This window comes from Scyliorhinus torazame, chromosome 27 (assembly GCF_047496885.1).
Source record: "Scyliorhinus torazame isolate Kashiwa2021f chromosome 27, sScyTor2.1, whole genome shotgun sequence".
Lineage (NCBI taxonomy): Eukaryota > Metazoa > Chordata > Chondrichthyes > Carcharhiniformes > Scyliorhinidae > Scyliorhinus > Scyliorhinus torazame.
The window spans coordinates 30,598,461-30,619,313 of record NC_092733.1 but is presented as its reverse complement, the minus strand read 5'-3'; the positions used below and the strand labels follow the sequence as shown (position 1 = coordinate 30,619,313).

At 48.7% G+C, this 20,853-nt stretch overlaps 1 protein-coding gene across 2 annotated transcripts in view; it reads right to left on the bottom strand.

Moving 5' to 3' along the window:
• LOC140403331 (very-long-chain enoyl-CoA reductase) overlaps positions 1-20,853 on the bottom strand; it is a 68,034-nt gene that overhangs the window by 4,962 nt on the left and 42,219 nt on the right. For both annotated transcript variants that reach the window (XM_072491205.1, XM_072491204.1), the window contains 7 exons: positions 18,054-18,169; positions 16,427-16,532; positions 13,545-13,617; positions 7,583-7,626; positions 6,856-6,913; positions 2,166-2,254; positions 1,286-1,331 (listed from right to left, as the gene is read on the bottom strand). In XM_072491205.1, the coding sequence (XP_072347306.1) occupies positions 1,286-1,331; positions 2,166-2,254; positions 6,856-6,913; positions 7,583-7,626; positions 13,545-13,617; positions 16,427-16,532; positions 18,054-18,169 (532 nt within the window). The remainder of the gene's footprint in view (positions 1-1,285; positions 1,332-2,165; positions 2,255-6,855; positions 6,914-7,582; positions 7,627-13,544; positions 13,618-16,426; positions 16,533-18,053; positions 18,170-20,853) is intronic.

Genomic DNA, 20,853 nt, shown 5'->3' with positions numbered 1-20,853 from the left:
TGCCCTGTTGCACGTACCTATCCCTCTCCATTACTAAAGTGAAAGTCACAGAATTGTGGTCACTATCTCCAAAATGCTCCCCCACTAACAAATCTATCACTTGTCCTGGTTCATTACCCAGTACTAAATCCAATATTGCCCCTCCTCTGGTTGGACAATCTACATACTGTGTTAGAAAAGCTTCCTGGACACACTGCACAAACACCACCCCATCCAAACTATTTGATCTAAAGAGTTTCCACTCAATATTTGGGAAGTTAAAGTCGCCCATGACTACTACCCTATGACTTCTGCACCTTTCCAAAATCTGTTTCCCAATCTGTTCCTCCACATCTCTGCTACTATTGGGGGGCCTATAGAAAACTCCTAACAAGGTGACTGCTCCTTTCCTATTTCTGACTTCAACCCATACTACCTCAATAGGGTGATACTCCTCAAACTGCCTTTCTGCAGCTGTTATACTATCTCTAATTAATAATGCCACCCCCCCACCTCTTTTACCACCCTCCCTAATCTTATTGAAACATCTATAACCAGGGACCTCCAACAACCATTTCTGCCCCTCTTCTATCCAAGTTTCCGTGATGGCCACCACATCGTAGTCCCAAGTACCGATCCATGCCTTAAGTTCACCCACCTTATTCCTGATGCTTCTTGCGTTGAAGTGTACACACTTCAACCCAAAATCAGAGAATCCAGTCAGCTAATTAACAACTGCGATTCTCTCCCCTTGGCCTGAAGGATGGGTTTTAATCACCGGATGTTCACACACGAGGAAATATCGTACAGGCAGCTCAACAGCAAAGTCCTGACATTCCCACTTCCCAGTGGATTGGGACCCACAGCAGAAAGCAGAGCGAATTCCTCTCCCTCTAATCTGGACACACCGAGATCCGAAACACCAACTGAGGTTGGTTAACCCAGGACGGAGCTGGGTAATCCTGTATGGTACGCAAGGTTGCTTGGGGTTAGAAATGGTGTCACCTCCCACAGACTGGCCAGGTATCTTTGGCCCCAGCTGCTCTGATCATTGATCCCAGCGCAGCAGCAAAGATTGCGGAGAGTCCAGCGTCAGATTTAAATAACTCCCTTGGAAAATGAGGAATGCGGTGACGCAGTAATGGGTCCTGTCTTTTTGGCCGGGTCACTCAGTAAGAGGGTGACCGCAAGCTCCGTCCACTGAGGAGCTCCCTCACAAGCGATACGGAGTGTCTGGCCTGCCTTCATTAGAGCCTGTTGCAGTCAGTTATCTAACCCAAATCATTAGCAAGGCACACTACCTTACCTGGGAGACACTGAGTCATTACAGTGAAGCCAATCCAGGATCCCACCTGTGAACAGAGACCAGAGCTACATTACTCACTCATTCATTCACATTGAAGGCAGTATATCCTCGCTGTATTCCCTGTGTTAATAAGATTAACCATCCGACGGGCTGCTATGGTGACGGTCATGAAGGAGTCAATCAGCCTGCAAATCCTTCCACTAGTCAACAAGGGAAGAGGGTGAAGCCACAAATAACAAATGGATCCGATTCGTAAAGGCACTCATGAGCGGTCCTTCTCCAACGGTCGGATCTGTTGACATATTTCAGATGGCTTGATAAGATCAGTAGCCGCATTCCCCAGGGTTGAGGGGATGTGGAGATACTCACGGCCTGGGATTCCGCTCAGTTGGAGGCCAGGCGCGGCACAACAATCATTAATTTCCCGGCAGCCCCTCCATTTAGAGTTTCCAGCCACATTACCTTCAACTGGTCAAAAATAAACGTGGGGATAATTTTAAATTTCCAAATTTAAAAAAATTGGTTTCATCTTGCGATAACAGGAAACATTACATCAGTTCCCGATCAGAACCGACCGGGACACCCGTCAGCAAAGGGCTGGCAAGAATGTCTGGCTTTGCCGAGACTTCAAGCTTCAATATTTCAGGGTGGCAAATTCGGCAGCAAGCGAGTGGACTGCGAGCACACCCGTGCCTGCGCACGGACCATGCCCACTAATGGACGCTGTCTTTGACCGTCCATGTCTGCACACCGTTTGAAAAAAAATAATCTAATATCTATGAACTAAAGTATTGAACCCAGTCAGAGTTCCGAGCAGCAGCAGCAAGTTCAATATCCAGGCAGGGACTCACCTCGTATGTATAGTTAGGCAGGGACTCACCTCGTATGTATAGTTAGGACAAGACACCAGGACGAAAAGCCAGGTAAAAGGGTTTTTGGTTGGGAAAGGAATCCTGCGTGCTTTAGAGCCTGAAGGGAGAGAAGAAGAGCGGATACAATGATTGTCCACTGTGTTTACAACATATGTTGCCCAACCAGCCCTCAGACGCAGAGCGAGGGTGGGGGGGGGGGGGGGGGGGGGGAAGAGGAAAGAAAAGAGGGGGAAAAAAAGGGAGCAGGTGGTTCCTGTAAATGGTGTCCCTTCTTCAGTGAAAACTTTCACTCCCACGAGTTGGAAAGTGTAACCCAGGCCCATATTCTAACATAATCGGAGCCCGCAGCCTCCAACAGTCTGGAGAGGTCCAGTACAACACCAGGTCTGTAATTTTAGCTGAGACGCCCACTCGGGGTGGATGTAACAAATCCCATGGAACTATTTCAAGCAGGGGGGAGGGGTCCACAATCACATTGCTCTGTGTGGTGCAGAGCTGGCTGCTGGGTTTCCTCCATTACAACAAGGGACTGGACTTCAAAAAGTTATTAATTGCCTGCACAGTACTTTGGGATCCAAAGATGTGTGGGTTAGGTGGATTGGCCAGACTAAATTGCCCCCTTGTGTCCAGGAACTTGCAGGTTAGGTTACGGGGACAGGGTAGAGTGGACCGGGTTGGAGTGCTCTCTTGGAGGATCAGTGAGCGAATGGCCTCTTCCTACGTTCATGGCCATTCGGCCCATCGAGTCGATTTCCCCATTCTCTCATGGCTGATATGTTCCTCATCTGCTACCTACAATGTTACAGACCAAGAGCTGGATTGCAAAATCAGCCAGAGCATCTCCTCCCTAGAACACATGACCTCGGAACAGGAGTGGGCAATTTAGCCTCCCGGGCCTCAACACCCTTAATGTGATCATGGCTGATCCCATCCTGGCCTCAACTCCACTGTCCTGCCCGTTCTCCATAACCCTTCAACCCGTTACCAATTAAAAATCTGTCTAACTCCTCCTTAAATTTACTCACTGTCCCATCATCCACCGCACTCTGGGATCACAAATTCCACAGATTCTTTGGGAGAAGTAAGTTTTCCTCAAATCGGTTTTAAATTTGCTACCTCTTACTCTAAGATTATGACCTCTTGTTTTCGAATGCCCCACAAGAGGAAGCATCAGCTCCAGGTCTACTTTATCCACACCTTTCAGCATCTTGAATACCTCCGTTAGATCTCCCCTCATTCTTCTAAACTCTAGAGTACAGGCCTAAACTGTTCAATCTCTCCTCATACGACAAACCCCTCAATCTCTGGAATCAATCTCCTGCACTGTAGGAATTCTTTTGTATTTGTAAAGATATTTTTATTCAAAGCATTTCCAAGCTAGTTACAAAGCACCCATTTAAACCAAAACATACGAAAACAATACCCACAGTACAGTAAAAACACCCCGACACCCCCCTCCTCTGCTGACGTTTACCATTCCTCAAAGACAACAATGACTGGCCTCCATCTCGAAAAGAACCCCCCCCCCACACGGCAAATTTAATTTTCTCCAAATGAAGGAATTCCGCCAAGTCACTCACCCGCTCCGCCGCTTTAGGCAACTCCAGAACACGCCACCCTAACAAGATCCGGTTATCAGGGAGGCAACAGCCAACACATTGGCCTCTCTCTTCCCACCTGTACTCCCGGATCCTCCGTCACCCCGAATATCGCGGGCTCGGAACCACCCTCACCCCCACACTGCAGGGATTCTATGGACCCGCTGAAAGATAATATATGAATGAAAGTCTCTTTCTTAACATTGTGGGAGGGGAGTTTCTGACTGCAGCACACCACACCCCATCTCAATATCCTTTGAGAAATTGAGATGATTTTGAAATTACCTCAAAGTATTGCCGCATTGGATTTTCAGAAAATGCTCGGCAAAAGTTCCACATGAAAGACTTTTCCAACTAACCACGGGTGCTCCAGTTTCCTCCCATAAGTCCCGAAAGATGTGCTTGTTAGGTAAATTGGACATTCTGAATTCTCCCGGTGTGTACCCTGACAAGCGCCGGAGTGTGGCGACTAGGGGCTTTTCACAGTAACTTCATTGCAGTGTTAATGTAAGCCTACTTGTGACACTAAATAAAGACGATTATAAAAATGAAATCGTGGTCATGGAGCTGGAGAGCAAGTTGATGTAGTGCTTGTGAGAGGTGCAATAACAGATTACGGGCGGTGGAGAAGGTGGCTACAGGGTCAGTGTTTTGACGTCTGTTGCTTCCAATCTAAAAAGGGACTGGGAGAGGCTGAAATAGGGCAACTGGTCAAATTCTCCGATGGCACTCCAACAGCGACAGCAGAAGCAGAGGATGCAGTTTAATTTGCAAAGTTACACAGGGACCTGACAGAGCACATTACATGAATATAACTGCAGTGGGTAAAAGCAAATTACTGCAGATGCTGGAATCTGAAACAGAAAATACTGGACAACCACAGCAGGTCTGACCGCATCTGTGGAGAGAGAAGGGAGCTGACGGTTCGAGCCTGGATGACTCTTTGTCGAGACTTTAACAAAAAGTCATCCAGACTCGAAACGTTAGCTCTCTTCTCTCTCCACAGGTGCGGTCAGACCTGATGATTGTCCAGTATTTTCTAGAATTGCAGTGGACGTGGATCAGTCACGCAAGAAGGTAGATAAAATATAACAGACGAATACACGGAATGGAACAGACTCAGAAATGGAGGCTTGGGTGTGAACTGTATTCTTTTAAGCGATGAAGCAATTCTTAAAACTGGTTGAATCATCCGAAGTTCTGAATTTAAATCGTTTGTGTCAGATGGTTCCCAGCCCAGCGCAACTGACCAGAGGAAGTTAGCACTTCTGAGGAAAACCCTTATGTGGGAGCCTCACGGAGGCATTTCACAGCGTCACATTGGGGGACCCCCTAAATGTGACTCTGGGGAACCAGGAGGTTATGGGCCGAGGTGTTGGAAAGAAATGCTCAGTATTTTATAAAGATGTTAACCAGTGCAAACTGAGCGGGACTGCAATTGTTTCAGAGAGTTTTGCAGCAAACTATCCTCTTGCCAACGTTCAAGAGTTGGGACTGTAGTTGTGCCAGCGCCTAAAGGGTTACTCAAAGACTCAAAGTATTGCCTGTTCTTAATGGGTTGTCAACAGGCCACCTGTGCAAAACAAATAATCTGCCCGTTTGGATACGTTAAATGCTCTAGGATCCTTGGCATTCGACTCCCTGACACTCAACCGGACCAGGGATTAATACTAAACAAATTATCTTTAATTAGAGCAGGAGATGGAGTTACAAAGCTGCCCGAGGTCAAGGTTAACACCACATTCCGCACACAAATCTTTGCTTGGCGAGGCAGTGCCCTCTCTGCTGCTCTTTTCCTGCCCGTTCCGTGCCCCTTCAGAGCTGCATGCCCGTCTCAGACAGAAGGGGAAGGCAGCAACGTACTCCCAAAGGTAGAAGACCAGCGGTGATCGGAGTAAATGGTGGAGCAGGCTCAAGGGGCCAAGTGACCTACTCCTTTCCCGAAGTCCCTATATTCGTATTCTGCCCTCCTTTCCTCAGATATCTGCTCCCTCCTCCCACCAACCTCGACCTGCAGTGCACGGATTGGCCTGCAATAAACCAACCACATATCTACTCCCCCCATCAAAAGACTTGGCTCGGTTTCAGGGACATTAAAGCCAGCCCCCAACAGAGGCTAGTTCACAAAAACATCACAGAAATGTTTGGGCTCAGGAGGCCATTCGGCCCGCCCAGTCTGCACCGGCCCCCCGAATGAGCAACTCACCTACTTCCATTCTCCTGCCCATAACCCTGCACAAATAACAATCAAATTCCCTTTGAATGCTTCAATTGAACCTGCCTCAACCACACACTCAGGCATTGCATTCCAGGCCTGAACCACTCGCTGCCTGAAGGAAATTTTCCTCATATCACCATTGCTGGGTTTTACTAATTATTTTAAATCTGAGCCCTCACGCTCTCGACCCTTCCTTCCACGAGCTGGGGGACAGTTTCTCCCTTCCCACCCTGTCCGGACCCCTCATGATTCTGAGCATCTCTATCAAATCTCCTCTCAGCCTGCTTTTCACAGTAACTTCATTTGAAGCCTACTTGTGACAATAAGCGATTTTCATTTTCATTCCTTCTCCAAGGAAAACAGTCCAAATTTCTCCAATTTGTCTTCATTACTCAAGTTCTTCATCCCCGGGACCATTTTCTAAAACCTTTTCTGCGCTCTCTCCAGATGCCTCGAAGGACCGTAAGGGCCGCAGGAGTTGCGAAGGCCAAGGCGAAGAAGAGATTTGAAAGCACAGAGGAGAATTAAAACAAAACCATTGCTTGACCAGAAGCTAAAATGTTTAAAGCAGGTGGAAAATCAGAGACCAGACGGGTGGGCACTGGAATAGTCAAGTCTGCAAGAAGTAGCGAAAGCAGGGAGAGTTTCAGTAACAGACCAGCTGAAGCAAGGCTGGAATCACAGGCTCAGACTGCCCTCTGGTCGGCAGCTCTCCTTCCCCCAAATACATTTGTGAGCCAGTTAGGCTTTTACTCGTTAAACTGAATTCAATTCCCCAAACCGCCAGGGTATGGGTTATAAAGTCCTGATTTATGGAGCACTGCGACATCGCAGTACTTCACTGCTACCTGGCTTGCCGGCACGTCACGTACACAGCCTCACCTGGTGGCCGGAGGTTTCTCAGCGCTACGTGGATCGAGAAGTTACCAATCTGGCAGAACTGCGGGAGAGAAAAAGAGCAAGAAGAGGTGTGATCAGCAAGGAAAGTGGAGGCTCCCGAGAGCTACGAGCTCCACCGGCAATAGTCACCAGATTAGCATCGCAGTGTAACATGGGCCTTCACCCAGAACTGGAAGGACTTGCCAACAAGGTTAGATGAAGTAGGGTGGAGGGGGCAGGTTCGTGTGGAGCATAAACCTCGGCCTACTCTGGTGCTTTAATTTCTATGTAATTCCAGCTTTCCGAGGCCTCCTGTGTGTCACGTTGTAGTGGGAGAAGTTCAGGGACACAGCAGGCGACACACACACACACACACACACACACACACACACACAGGAACCTGCAGCTAAAACAGCCTCTAGCATTACTCTAAACCCAGCCACTCCAGATTGTCCCTCCATAACCATTAGAGGGAGGAGTCAGTACACTCGGGCATAAATGTGCTCTGTGTACGGAGGCTGTCTCCCAACCAGAGAATGTTAATATCAGGTTCGTCGCTACTTATTCTGGCAATTTCACTCAAAAAGTTCAAATGGAAAGAGGGAAGAGAATTTCAGCGGAACACACATGATCTGGTAACACAAATGGATTAAAGCAAAACCCACAGCACCATCACTCACTTATGAAGAACAAACTTCAGCTTCCAGATATTAGGGAAAAGGAAACTCACCAGGAATATAGCAAGAGCAATTTTCACTTGTTTGTCTCCATAAGCTGAAAGAGAGAGAGGAAAGGAAAGAGTCAGATTATCCAGGAGGCCAGAGAGATTGCAAAAAAAAAAAAAAACACCAACAACCTAATCTGGACCAGAGGAGTACCAATATCCTGGGGGGAAAATTTGCTAATGCTCTTCGGGAGGGTTTAAACTAGTTCAGCAGGGGCTTGGGAACCTGAATTGTAGCTCCAGTATACAGGAGGTTGAGAGTAGCGAGGACACGAGTCAGGTTTCAAAGTTGCAGGAGTGTACCGGCAGGCAGGAAGGTGGTTTAAAGTGTGTCTTCTTCAATGCCAGGAGCATCCGGAATAAGGTGGGTGAACTTGCGGCATGGGTTGGTACCTGGGACTTCGATGTTGTGGCCATTTCGGAGACATGGATCGAGCAGGGACAGGAACGGTTGTTGCAGGTGCCGGGGTTTAGATATTTCAGTAAGCGCAGGGAATGTGGTAAAAGAGGGGGAGGGGTGGAATTGTTAGTCAAGGACAGTATTACGGTCGCAGAAAGGACGTTTGATGAGGACTCGTCTACTGAGGTAGTATGGGCTGAGGTTAGAAACAGGAAAGGAGAGGTCACCCTGTTAGGGTTTTCTATAGGCCTCCGAAAAGCTCCAGAGATGTAGAGGAAAGGATTGCAAAGATGATTCTGGATAGGAGCGAAAGCAACAGGGTAGTTGTTATGGGGGACTTTAACTTTCCAAATATTGACTGGAAACGCTATAGTTCGAGTACTTTAGATGGATCTGTTTTTGTCCAATGTGTGCAGGAGGGTTTCCTGACACAGTATGTAGATAGGCCAACGAGAGGCGAAGCCATATTGGATTTGGTACTGGGTAATGAACCAGGACAGGTGTTAGATTTGGAGGTAGGTGAGCACTTTGGTGATAGTGACCACAATTTGATTAAGTTTACTTTAGTGATGGAAAAGGATAGGTATATACCACAGGGCAAGAGTTATATCTGGGGGAAAGGCAATTATGATGCGATGAGGCAAGACGATGATGCATCGGATGGAGAGGAAAACTGCAGGGGATGGGCACAATGGAAATGTGGAGCTTGTTCAAGGAACAGCTACTGCGTGTCCTTGATAAGTATGTACCTGTCAGGCAGGGAGGAAGTCGTCGAGCAAGGGAACCGTGGTTTACTAAAGCAGTCGAAACACTTGTCAAGAGAAAGAAGGAGGCGGCTTATGTAAAGATGAGACATGAAGGTTCAGTTAGGGCGCTCGAGAGTTACAAGATAGCTAGGAAGGACCTAAAGAGAGAGCCAAGAAGAGCTAGGAGGGGACATGAGAAGTCGTTGGCAGGTAGGATCAAGGATAATCCTAAAGCTTTCTATAGATATGTCAGGAATAAACGAATGACTAGGGTAAGAGTAGGGCCAGTCAAGGACAGTAGTGGGAAGTTGTGCTTGGAGTCAGAGGAGATAGGAGAGGTGCTAAATGAATATTTTTCGTCAGTATTCTCACAGGAAAAACACAATGTTGTCGAGGAGAATACTGAGATTCAGGCTACTAGACTAGAAGGGCTTGAGGTTCATAAGGAGGAGGTGTTAGCAGTTCTGGAAAGTGTGAAAATAGATAAGTCCCCTGGGTCGGATGGGATTTATCCTAGGATTCTCTGGGAAGCAAGGGAGGAGATTGCTGAGCCTTTGGCTTTGATCTTTAAGTCATCTTTGTCTACAGGAATAGTGCCAGAAGACTGGTGGATAGCAAATGTTGTCCCCTTGTTCAAGAAGGGGAGTAGAGACAACCCGGGTAACTATAGACCAGTGAGCCTTACTTCTGTTGTGGGCAAAATCTTGGAAAGGTTTATAAGAGATAGGATGTATAATCATCTGGAAAGGAATAATTTGATTAAAGATAGTCAACACAGTTTTGTGAAGGGTAGGTCGTGCCTCACAAACCTAACTGAGTTCTTTGAGAAGGTGACCAAACAGGTGGATGAGGGTAAAGCAGTTGATGTGGTGTATATGGATTTCAGTTAAGCGTTTGATAAGGTCCCCCACGGTAGGCTACTGCAGAAAATACGGAGGCATGGGATTCAGGGTGATTTAGCAGTTTGGATCAGAAATTGGCAAGCTGGAAGAAGACAAAGGGTGGTGGTTGATGGGAAATGTTCAGACTGGAGCCCAGTTACTAGTGGTGTACCACAAGGATCTGTTTTGGGGCCACTCCGGTTTGTCATTTTTATAAATGGCCTGGAGGAGGGCGTAGAAGGATGGGTGAGTAAATTTGCAGATGACACTAAAGTCGGTGGAGTTGTGGACAGTGCGGAAGGATGTTACAAGTTACACAGGGACATAGATAAGCTGCAGCGCTGGGCTGAGAGGTGGCAAATGGAGTTTAATGCAGAAAAGTGTGAGGTGATTCATTTTGGAAGGAATAACAGGAAGACAGAGTACTGGGCTAATGGTAAGATTCTTGGCAGTGTGGATGAGCAGAGAGATCTCGGTGTCCATGTACATAGATCCCTGAAAGTTGCCACCCAGGTTGAGAGGGTTGTTAAGAAGGCGTATGGTGTGTTAGCTTTTATTGGTAGAGGGATTGAGTTTCGGAGCCATGAGGTCATGTTGCAGCTGTACAAAACTCTGGTGCGGCCACATTTGGAGTATTGCGTGCAATTCTAGTCGCCGCATTATAGGAAGGATGTGGAAGCATTGGAAAGGGTGCAGAGGAGATTTACCAGAATGAAATGAAAAATGAAATGAATGTTGCCTGGTATGGAGGGAAGATCTTATGAGGAAAGGCTGAGGGACTGGAGGCTGTTTTCGTTAGAGAGAAGAAGGTTAAGAGGTGACTTAATTGAGGCATACAAGATGATCAGAGGATTAGATAGGGTGGACAGTGAGAGACTTTTTCCTCGGATGGTGATGTCTAGCACGAGGGGACATAGCTTTAAATTGAGGGGAGATAGATATAGGACAGATGTCAGAGGTAGGTTCTTTACTCAGAGAGTAGTAAGGGCGTGGAATGCCCTGCCTGCAACAGTAGTGGACTCGCCAACACTAAGGGCATTAAAATGGTCATTGGATAGACATATGGACGATAAGGGAATAGTGTAGATGGGCTTTAGAGTGGTTTCACAGGTCGGCGCAACATCGAGGGCCGAAGGGCCTGTACTATGTTCTAATCTTCAATGCGCCCACCAGTAAATGGGCAGCACGGTAGCACGAGTGGTCAGCACTGTGGATTCACAGCGCCAGGGTCCCAAGTTCGATTCCCCGCTGGCTCACTGTCTGTGCGGTGTCTGCACATTCTCCCCGTGCCTGCGTGGGTTTCCTCCGGGTGCTCCGGTTTCCCCCCACAGTCCAAAGATGTGCAGGTTAGGTGGATTGGCCATGATAAGTTGCCCTTAGTGACCAAAAAGGTTAGGAGGGGTTACTGGGATAGGGTGGAAGTGAGGGCTTAATTGGGTCGGTGCAGACTAGATGGGCCGAATGGACTCCTTCTGCACTATGTTATTTTATGTTCTAAAGGTTATTGATTGGTAACCATCAGAAGGCCTAAAACAGCTGGGGCTGAAGCTCCCCCTGTCCAGGCAGCTGGAACAATGGGCGGGGTTCTCCCCTACCCAGCGGGGCGGGCGGTCCTGGCGCCGAGGAGTGGCCTGAACCACTCCGGCGTCGGGTCGCCCGGAAAGTGCGGAATCCTCCGCAACTTCAGGGGCTAGGCCGGCGCCGGCGGGGTTGGTGCCGCGCCAAGCGGCACGGAAGGGCCTCCGCCGGCCGGCGCATGCGCAGGGGGGTTAGTCTCCGCACCGGCCATGGCGGAGGTCCACAGCAGCCGGTGCGGAGAGAAAGAGTGCCCCCACGGCACAGGCCCACTCGCAGGTCACCCCACCCCCCACCCCCGGAGGACGCCCGCAGAGCCAGGTCCCGCCGTTAAGTACCGGGCCTAATTTATGCCGGCGGGACCGGCCTAAAACGGGCGGCCGATTCCCGCCCCCGCCAAAACCCTGGCGGCGGAGAATTCGGCAGCCGGCGGTGGGCGGGATTCACACCGGGGTTGGAGAATCGCGCCCATGGTCTCCACCAAGTCCACAAACAGCTGGGGCTGAGGATCACACTAATCCAAACAGCCGGAGACCTATTGTTAACCCAGTTGTGGCCGAAGGTACTGGGGAAGGGGGCAGGCACACAGTGGTGTTAGTGATGCTGACCCTATGTTTCTTTGATGCCACCTCCCATCCCACACAATAATTGAGATGCCTGGAGGCCCAAGTCACAGAAGACGAAAAATATGTAGCTCCCCACCTCCCCAGTCAGCACTTACCTTGGACAGCTCAGTCAGACAGTTCAGTGATCTTCTACACAAATCAGTCACTGCTATGGCTATTGGAAAGCAGACATCAAAATTGGGCGCCCCTGCACTTTGCCCACAGAATCATAGCATTTACAGTGCAGAAGGAGGCCATTTGGCCCATCGAGTCTGCACCAGCTCTCAGAAAGACCACCCTACTTAAGCCCACAACTCCACCCTATCCCCTTATCCCAGTAACCCCACGTAACCTCTTGGACACTCAAGGGGCAATTTAGCATTTCCAATCCACCCTAACCTGCAGATCTTTGGACTGCGGGAGGAAACCGGAGCACCCGGAGGAAACCCACGCACACACGGGGAGAACGTGCAAACTCCACACAGTCAGTCACCAGAGGTCGGAATTGAAGCTGGGACCCTGGAGCCGTGAGGCAGCAGTCCTAACCACCGTGCCGCCACAGGTGACCTACATACGGACTGTCGAAGTTGGAGCTAAAAATGGATCATTCTGATGTTCGTAGTCCTGGTCCTGTCGGTATAAATCACCATTACAAACTCCAGCGGTGCACAGGCTGAACCTGCAGGAGCCTCGCAGACTTAAAACCCTGGTGGTTTCGCCCAGAGTCATTCATCTAATATAATGCATCACATCTGGAGACATGGACTCTTCCAACACGCAACAAACCGGAACTTGCATAATGACCAACCTCACTTGCTCTTGACACCTCGGGGCTCAGTGGTGGGATTAGACAGGAACAGACAATGCAGCAAAGGCGGATACATCAGGTGGGATGACTCGAACCTTGTTCCGAGATTAGAAAAGGAGCGATGCGGGTGCATGAAGGTCAGGCGAGTGTGCAGGGAGGGAATTCCATACCTTCGGGTCTAGATGGTTCAAGGCACAGTGGGTGACGGGAGTAAGGGGATTCATGAGAGGGCAACGTTAGAAGACTTATATGACTGAAGAGTGCGATCCCTCCTTCACACAAGTCATCACTCGACATTCGAGCTCAGTAGTGTTTCGACTATTTGGTAAACAGAAGGCATCTCAACAGCCTGATCTGGCTGCACTCACACACGGGACAGTCAGGAGGAGCAGGGTAAGATCTTGGAAATGGAACCACAGCAAACACCCTTTCTCAACAAAATGGACATCTGCAGCTGCTCAGAGATCAGATCTACTTTGTTCTGGAGATATAGAGAGAAAACTGGCAAGTCCACACTGGTTGGCAACACTGCGTTGTGTCAGAAATGTAATGGTGGAACAGCTGCAGTCCGTGCACTTTAACCAAGCCTTTGGTCACCTGCCCTGTATCTCAGGTGCTCAATGTCAAATGCTGTTTGATAAAAGCTCGGTGAAGCAGCTTGGAATCTTTCACTGCATTACAGGCGATGCACAAGTGCGAGTTGTTGATGGTGTTGCCTCCAATTGGTTCTTTCTTATCCTCGGATGTGGACGATATTGGCACGGCCTCATTTATTGCTCGGGGAGGAAGGCAGAGGGATGCCATCGATCGATGCGCCTCAATATCACACCAGGGCATTTCGTCAACAGGCAGCTGGGATGTGCCAATGTGACCCTGACGCAGCACAACATGCATGTGTCAGTGCAGTGCAGGGCAACAAGCACCTTGATTCGTTAATGGGAGCCGTGACTTACCAGGGGGTGTGTAGAGCGGGTGGTTGATGTGATATGCCAGCCACGCCGCGAATCCCCAGTAGTAGGTGCAATTCTAAAAGTGGAAGGAAACCACAAATTAAACAGGACTCGGAACAAGACTTGAAGATCAAAGTAGCAACAGATCGGGTGATGGCACCGGTCAATCTCACAAACCTAACAGCATTGAATGGCATTGATTGAAACTCCTCCTGGCGTTAGACATACACAATCCCATTCCCACACAATCCCATTCCCATTCCCACACAATCCCATTCCCAAAGTACAAAATGCTCCAAAATCCATAATTGGGTCTCGGTTCAATCAATAAGGGGGTGCACACTCTCCCCCTCTCTCTCTTTTCCCTCTCCTGCTCCTTTGGGAGGTACTTGCCACATCCCAAGCCTAGGAGAGAAACAGCTCGAGGGCATCACTGGTAAGGTTGGCATTTACTGCTCGTAATTCCTGTTCATTCAGAGAGGTGACTGCTGCAGTCATTGCACTGAACACGCTCCCACAAGGATCCACGCTACTGACCCAGCGAGAAATGGAGGACCATTGATATATATCTACGTCCAGATGGTGTGGACAGGAGCCTGGAAGGTGATGTGTCCCCATGCACCTGCTTGGTTTGCTCTCTCGGTGGCAAGATGGCATTGCAGTACATCTTGGAAACAGCCACGGTGCAGCAGTGGGGGAACAGAGTGGTCATGGAGTCCAACGGCGAAGGCACTGGTCAAGCAAACTCCTCTGTCCTGGATGCTGCTGTGGTGGTGAGTATTCCATCACAGTCCTGACTTGAGCCTTGCCTTGGAGATGCTGCAGGGAGTCAGGCGAGTCACTCATCAGCCAGTAACAAACCTCTGCCCTTCTGTTGCTGCCATTGTGTTGCCATGTGTGGTCCAGTCAAGTTTCCTGTGCTCTTAATTGCTATTCAATGACTTCTACGTGATGTTCCGTGCGTGTGACTTGGTCGCAATGCCCGTCCACAGCTGAACAGCCTGCCACTGCCAGTCTAAGCTTATACACAAAGAGCAACTAATTGGGTTGGGTACTGGAGGCTGTTATGAGCTGGGGTCAGGGGGTGGTTGGGCTTATATTTACAACCATTAGAAATGCCCAACATTGCAATCATTATGTAAATCGATTTATAATCGAGCAGTTTAAGGCCTCACGTCATTCTGTTCAGGTTGACTGCATTGCAGGATGTATGCTGCAAGCAACATGATAGCATCTGGAGGATGTACCAATGCGGGGGGAGATCAAATTCAGTGTAAATCAACATATCTGAACTGGTCATGACCTCGCAGTGCCAGAGGAATGCACAATGCATTTTTGCGGAGGGATGTCACAGGTTGCTCTTTGGTTAAAGCCATCGCCTGTCACAAAAAATGTTGTCTCTGTAGCTACTGGCAATGATGGTGCCCTCAGCCCAAGGGGATCAAATAATGAGTGCAGGCTGCATGAAGTTGGCTCTCACTCCCCGGACTAGAGGCATTTCAGGAGCGATCTAATGGAGCTGCTGAAGATGACTAAAATGATAGGATTGGGTAGATAGAGAGGAACTATTGGCTGTGTGTGTGTGGGGGAGGCGGGAGGTTTGAGGAGCTCATCCACTGCTGGTTCTAACTTTGCCGTAGCATCACTCATGCTAGTCCCACACACAAATGGCTGACATTTTACATCCTTGATTCCCCAACAAGCCACTCCGGTGTTAAAGGAACTACAGCTGGGGCGAGACCAGCACTGTCCAAGCCTACCTCCCATGTTCCGAGAATTAGAACAGGAAGTTCATCTCAAATACCCACATGTTAGAAAATTCTTCTTCGCTCCACTTGCACACGGGTCCTTAGCTTCCTCCACTATACCAAAGAAAGTCAATCCAAGCTGCAGAGTAACACCTCATCTATTAGGCAATTTACAGCCTTCTGGACTCACACCGACTTCAACTTTCAAACCGTAACCTCTGCCTCCAATCTTTTTGGGTGTGGTTCTTTCTGGATAGCAGTTGTTAGCGGAAGAAATTGCTATATGTTTCAAAGAATTGATACAAGTAATAATAAAGATGTCTCAAATATTATAGAAGCACAGATCAAGGGCAAACCAGTAAGCAAGGGGTTAAAATGTTGAACCTTAAAGAAAAGTCACCTGCACTCAAGATAATTCAATCATCCTACAGGGCATTAGGATAAGAAAGGGGACCAACTTCACAGAAACCATGGCTCCAGCCTGTCTGTCAGAGATTCACTGTCCAGCCCAGAGCAGGGAATAAAAACACATTAACACCACATCAAGAAGTTCAGGTTAAGGGAAATATGTTGAACAGAATCCTGGAGATTGTAAAGGAGCATTGTATTAGTTGATCGTTTTCCCATTAAAAGGGCCCAGAAAATATGCATACTGATCACCATGTATTGTTCCGAATGAATCAATGACGTCAATGCCTACTTGTAACTCTGAAAGAACTTTACATATATATGCGTGTAACTCGGACTATGATCGGAGCTGACTTTTGCGAGCTGACAGTAGCAGCAGAGTTCGCCTCTCCTGTGTACACACAGCAAATCCGAATAAACACAACTTTTACAACTCCACGTGGTCGAGAACAGACTCTTGAGCATTTCTTCCTTCCAACAGCAGTTATTAATGATGATTCAGCTGTCCCCATTTACATCTCCTCTAGATCAGGGTTTTTCAAACTGCAGGTCGCAGTTGGGTAGCGGGAGGGTCGCAGAGCGACCGGTCGCGCCGTTCCTGATTGCAGGAGAAGCGCTCAACGGCCGCGACTGGCTTTTAAATTGAGAATGCCAGCAGGTCAAGAGCTCTAAACAGGTGAGAAAACTGCAACTAACCAGAAGCTGAGCATTATAAAAGGTCACTTTTACCTTGAAGATGTTGCGGAATGGCATGGTGCCATGGGAAAACCGGTGAATAAACAGAGTCTCCATCAGCCTCTTGATGTAGTGGAAGGAGTGACAAATACAGGCAAGGCTGCAGGAAGGAGAGATGGTGAGATTAGGGTCAACTTGCATTACAATCTGGTTAAATATTGCTCAAAATGGTTTATTCCTTGTTTTGTTTCTGATGGTATTAAACAAAGTTAGTCAAATACATTAGTAGAGTGGTCACTAAGGAACATTCAACCCTTCAATTATCTTAGTGCAGTGCTCCAAAACCCCTTGAAGCATTGCAAGAAACATGGAATCTCATTAGGGATGGGTAATAAATGGCAGCTTTGCCAATAACAGGCATTCAGCCTCTGATCTTCGGGTAAGCGTTCTCCAAGGCGGCCTTCAGGACGCGCGACAACGCAGAATCGCCGAGCAGAAACTTATAGCCAAGTTCTGCACACATGAGTGCGGCCTCAACCGGGACCTTGGATCCATGTCGCATTACATTCACCCCCCACCATCTGGCCTGGGCTTGCAAAATCCTACCAACTGTCCCGGCTTGAGACAATTCACCCCTCTTTAACCTGTGAGTATCCCTCTCTCCAGTTGCTCCGTTTGGACCTATGTAGACTTAATTACCTGTTTAGCACAGGGCTAAATCGCTGGCTTTGAAAGCAGACCAAGGCAGGCCAGCAGCACGATTAGATTCCCGTACCAGCCTCCCCGAACAGGCGCCGGAATGTGGCGACTAGGGGCTTTTCACAGTAACTTCATTTGAAGCCTACTTGTGACAATAAGCGATTTTCATTTCAAAAACTCGGATTCAAAGTATCATCTTGCATCTTTGACTTTGTCTATACAAATGTTTCTGGAATCTACCTTTTCACTTCACCTGAGGAAGGAGCAGTGCTCCGAAAGCTAGTGATTCGAAACAAACCTGTTGGACTTTAACCTGGTGTTGTAAGACTTCTTACTATGTCGGACACAGTAACTAACAGATCCCTACTGTCGGTGCCATTGCACAGACCAGACGTTATGCCAAGTGCACCAAATTCAGGAGGATGTAGAAGATCCCACAGTGCTACTTGTAGAGGAACTGGGAGCTCTCCTGGTCTCCCCTTCACCAGCATCACCAAAGACACATCAACCAGTTGGCCCTGGGATCAACCCCGGAGGCCTCAGCCCATCGCCACCAGATAATCCCATTGGAAATCTGTAGCCTGCCCACAGTTGGTGCCAGGAGACATGAACCAGGATGCGTGGAACTGGACTACAAGGAAGAGTCTGTGCTTTTGGAAGAGAAACGGTCGGGACAAGGTGAGCAAAATCATGTAAAAATGACACAAGTAAAAGCAAAAATGTATACCAGGTCAGGGATTGACCCCAGAGACAGAGGAAACACTTTGCACTTCTCTGCCATTTAAATACTTATAAAATTATTTATTTCTTTGGATGTTTGTGTCACTGGCAAGGTTGTTATTTACTGCCCATCTCTGGTTACTCTCTCCCGTTCTCGAGAGGGTGGACCTTCTTCTCAAATCACTGCCGTCCACGCGGGTTTCCCACGTTTAATTCCGGACAGATAATTTTATCTCCAAGAGCCAGACAACATTCAACTTACTGCACGACCGAGTGAGGACTCGAGGTGAAAGCGTATTTCGGGCCGTAAATGAATGGCAGCCGGAAGTAGAAGAGCAGATAGATCAACAGAGGCCCAGCATACTCGGTGAGAAACACCTGGGGAGGAATAACAAAACACGTCGCACACTATACTTTCACACTACACACACAATGCTGACCATCTACGGGGCTGGGGGAAGAGGTGGAGGAGAGTGGTTGTAGCAGTTGCCTGCTTACCTTGGGGACTGGGGGGGGGGGGAAGAAAGAGTTTAAAATGTTAAATTTTGTTCTTAAATCTTGCTCTCAAAATCTAATCTAGTCTGTGACCAGCAGTAACCGGAGAGTACTGTGCAAGCAGACTTAAGGTTCTTTCGCTCTCGCAGCTCAGACAGGGTAAACACACTCTGCTGAGAGAGCGGAGCAGTTAATTAGCTAACTGGTTGAATCTGGTTTCTCCAGCCCCAATTCAGGTGGCTACAAATACAGGGTCCATCGTGATCCAGGGAATCAAGGGCTATCGGGGGGGGGGGGAGATGAGTAATTTTGTTGGAATGGCGAAGCGGGCTCAAGTGGCCTACTTCTGCTCCTATTTCCTATGTTTCCATTGTAGTTTAGGTTCCTTCAATTAGTCATGTTCCTTCACAAACAGGCATCATGAGTAAAGCATTGCCTCTGTACTTGCTTAAAACCAGTAACATTTTTAACTTTCTCCAGTCCGGAGGATAGGTCATCACCCTGAAGCTCTCATCAACTCTTGTTTCTCTCTCTACAGATGCTGCCTGGTTTGCTGAGTTTTTCTACCATTCTCGGTTTGGAAAGCAACGACTTTCGTGCCAATTCAGATCCTCACCAGCGGGGCCCTGGGTGGGGCACCGGTAGTACTAGTTAACTTGTACGTGCCCAACTGGGACGACACAAGCTTCATCAAAAAGACCATGGCAGAAATCCCCGACACAGCGACGCACCGACTAATCATGGGGGGGGGGGGGGAGGGGGGGGGGGAAAGAGAACAGAATTCAACTGTGTACAGGACCCAATGACTAACAGATCAAGCTCCAAAACGGGGGAAACTGCAAGCATGGCAAGGGAACTCGGGTCACTTTATGGAACAGATGAGAGCGGTGGACCCCTGGAGGTTCACCCACCCAGGGGAGAAGGAGTTCTCCTTCTTCTCCCCAGTACACAATGTATACACCAGAATTGACTTCTTGGTGGTGGGGAAAACGATGCTTCCGGGGATAGACAAAGTGGAATACTCCGCAATTATGATATCAGACCACGCTCCACACTACATGGACGCGAGGCTGGAGACAATGTCCACATGGCGGTTGGACATTGCCCTACTAGCAATGTCTAGAAGCAAGGCCTTCAACGAAAATATATCACAGGCCATAGCAGAGTACACGGAGAACAACCAAAACGGGGAGGTCTCACCCTCCACGTTCTGGGAAGCGCGAAAGGCCGTAGTAAGAAAGGAAATTATAGCTTTCAAAGCTCGAAGAGATAGGGCGGAAAGGGCGGTTAGGCAACAGCTGGTCGACTCCATACTGGAGGTAGACTGTAAATACTCCGAGGCCCCGACCGTAGAGCTCCTGGCGGAGAGGAAAGAGCTACAAAGGAACTTTGATCTGCTCTCCACCAGGAAAGCAGTGCACCAACTCCGCCAGGCACGTGGGACCCAATGCGAACACGGAGACAAAGCCAGCCGCCTGTTGGCACACCAGCTGAGAAAGCAGGCAGCCACCAGAGAAATTGCACAAATCAGGGATACCAGAGGCACATTAGAAACAGAACCGGAAAAGATTAACAAAACCTTCAAGGCCTTCTACCAAGGGCTGTACACCTCAGAGCCCCCAATGGGGGAGTCCGGGATGAAACGGTTCCTTGATGGACTGGACATACCAGTCGTCGGGAAGGGCAGGAAACGGGGCCTGGAAGCACCACTAGCACTGGGAGAGATCATGGACAGCTCCATGCAGACGGGGAAGGCGCCGGGACTAGACGGGTTCTCGGCAGACTTCTACAAAAACCTTGCGACAACACTGGCCTCGCACCTGCGGGAGATGTTCACAGACTCGCTAGCGAGGGGCACACTGCCACCTACGCTAGCACAGGCCTCAATCTCGCTGATACCCAAGAAAGATAAAGATCCAAAGGAATGTGGGTCATACAGACCCATCTCACTGCTGAACGCAGATGCCAAAATCCTAGCCAAAAGGCTAGAAGACTGCGTACCAGAAGTGGTCGCAGAGGACCAGACGGGTTTTGTCAAAGGTAGGCAGCTAACCTCGAACATCAGGCACCTGCTAAACGTGATAATGACCCCATCCGGGGAGAGAACACCAGAGGTGACTGTCGTGTTGGGTGTTCTGATGTTCAAACAATCCAACACGGCTGGAGATGGTGTAACTTAATTTTATTAACTACTCAACTGTAACAGCACACTGCTAACTTGGGTACGTGCATTACCAGCTAATCTGTGGACCCTGTCCTATCACTATCTGAGTGAGGCACTCAACACATGGTGAATGTCTGAGTGGCAGGCTCTGAGCTCGGTGCTGGCTGCTGCTGGAATGAGCGAGAACTGTCGTGTCCCCTGTTTTTATAGTGCGTGTGCTCTCACTGGAGATTGGCTGCGATGTTTTGTGTGTGTGTTGGTTGGTCCTACTGCCTGTCCATCAGTGTGTGTGTGATTGCACCATGATATGCTGATCTAAATATCATGACAGTGATCGTCTCCCTAGAAGCAGAAAAGGCTTTCGACAGGATCGAATGGAAATACCTCAGAGGTACTGGAGCAG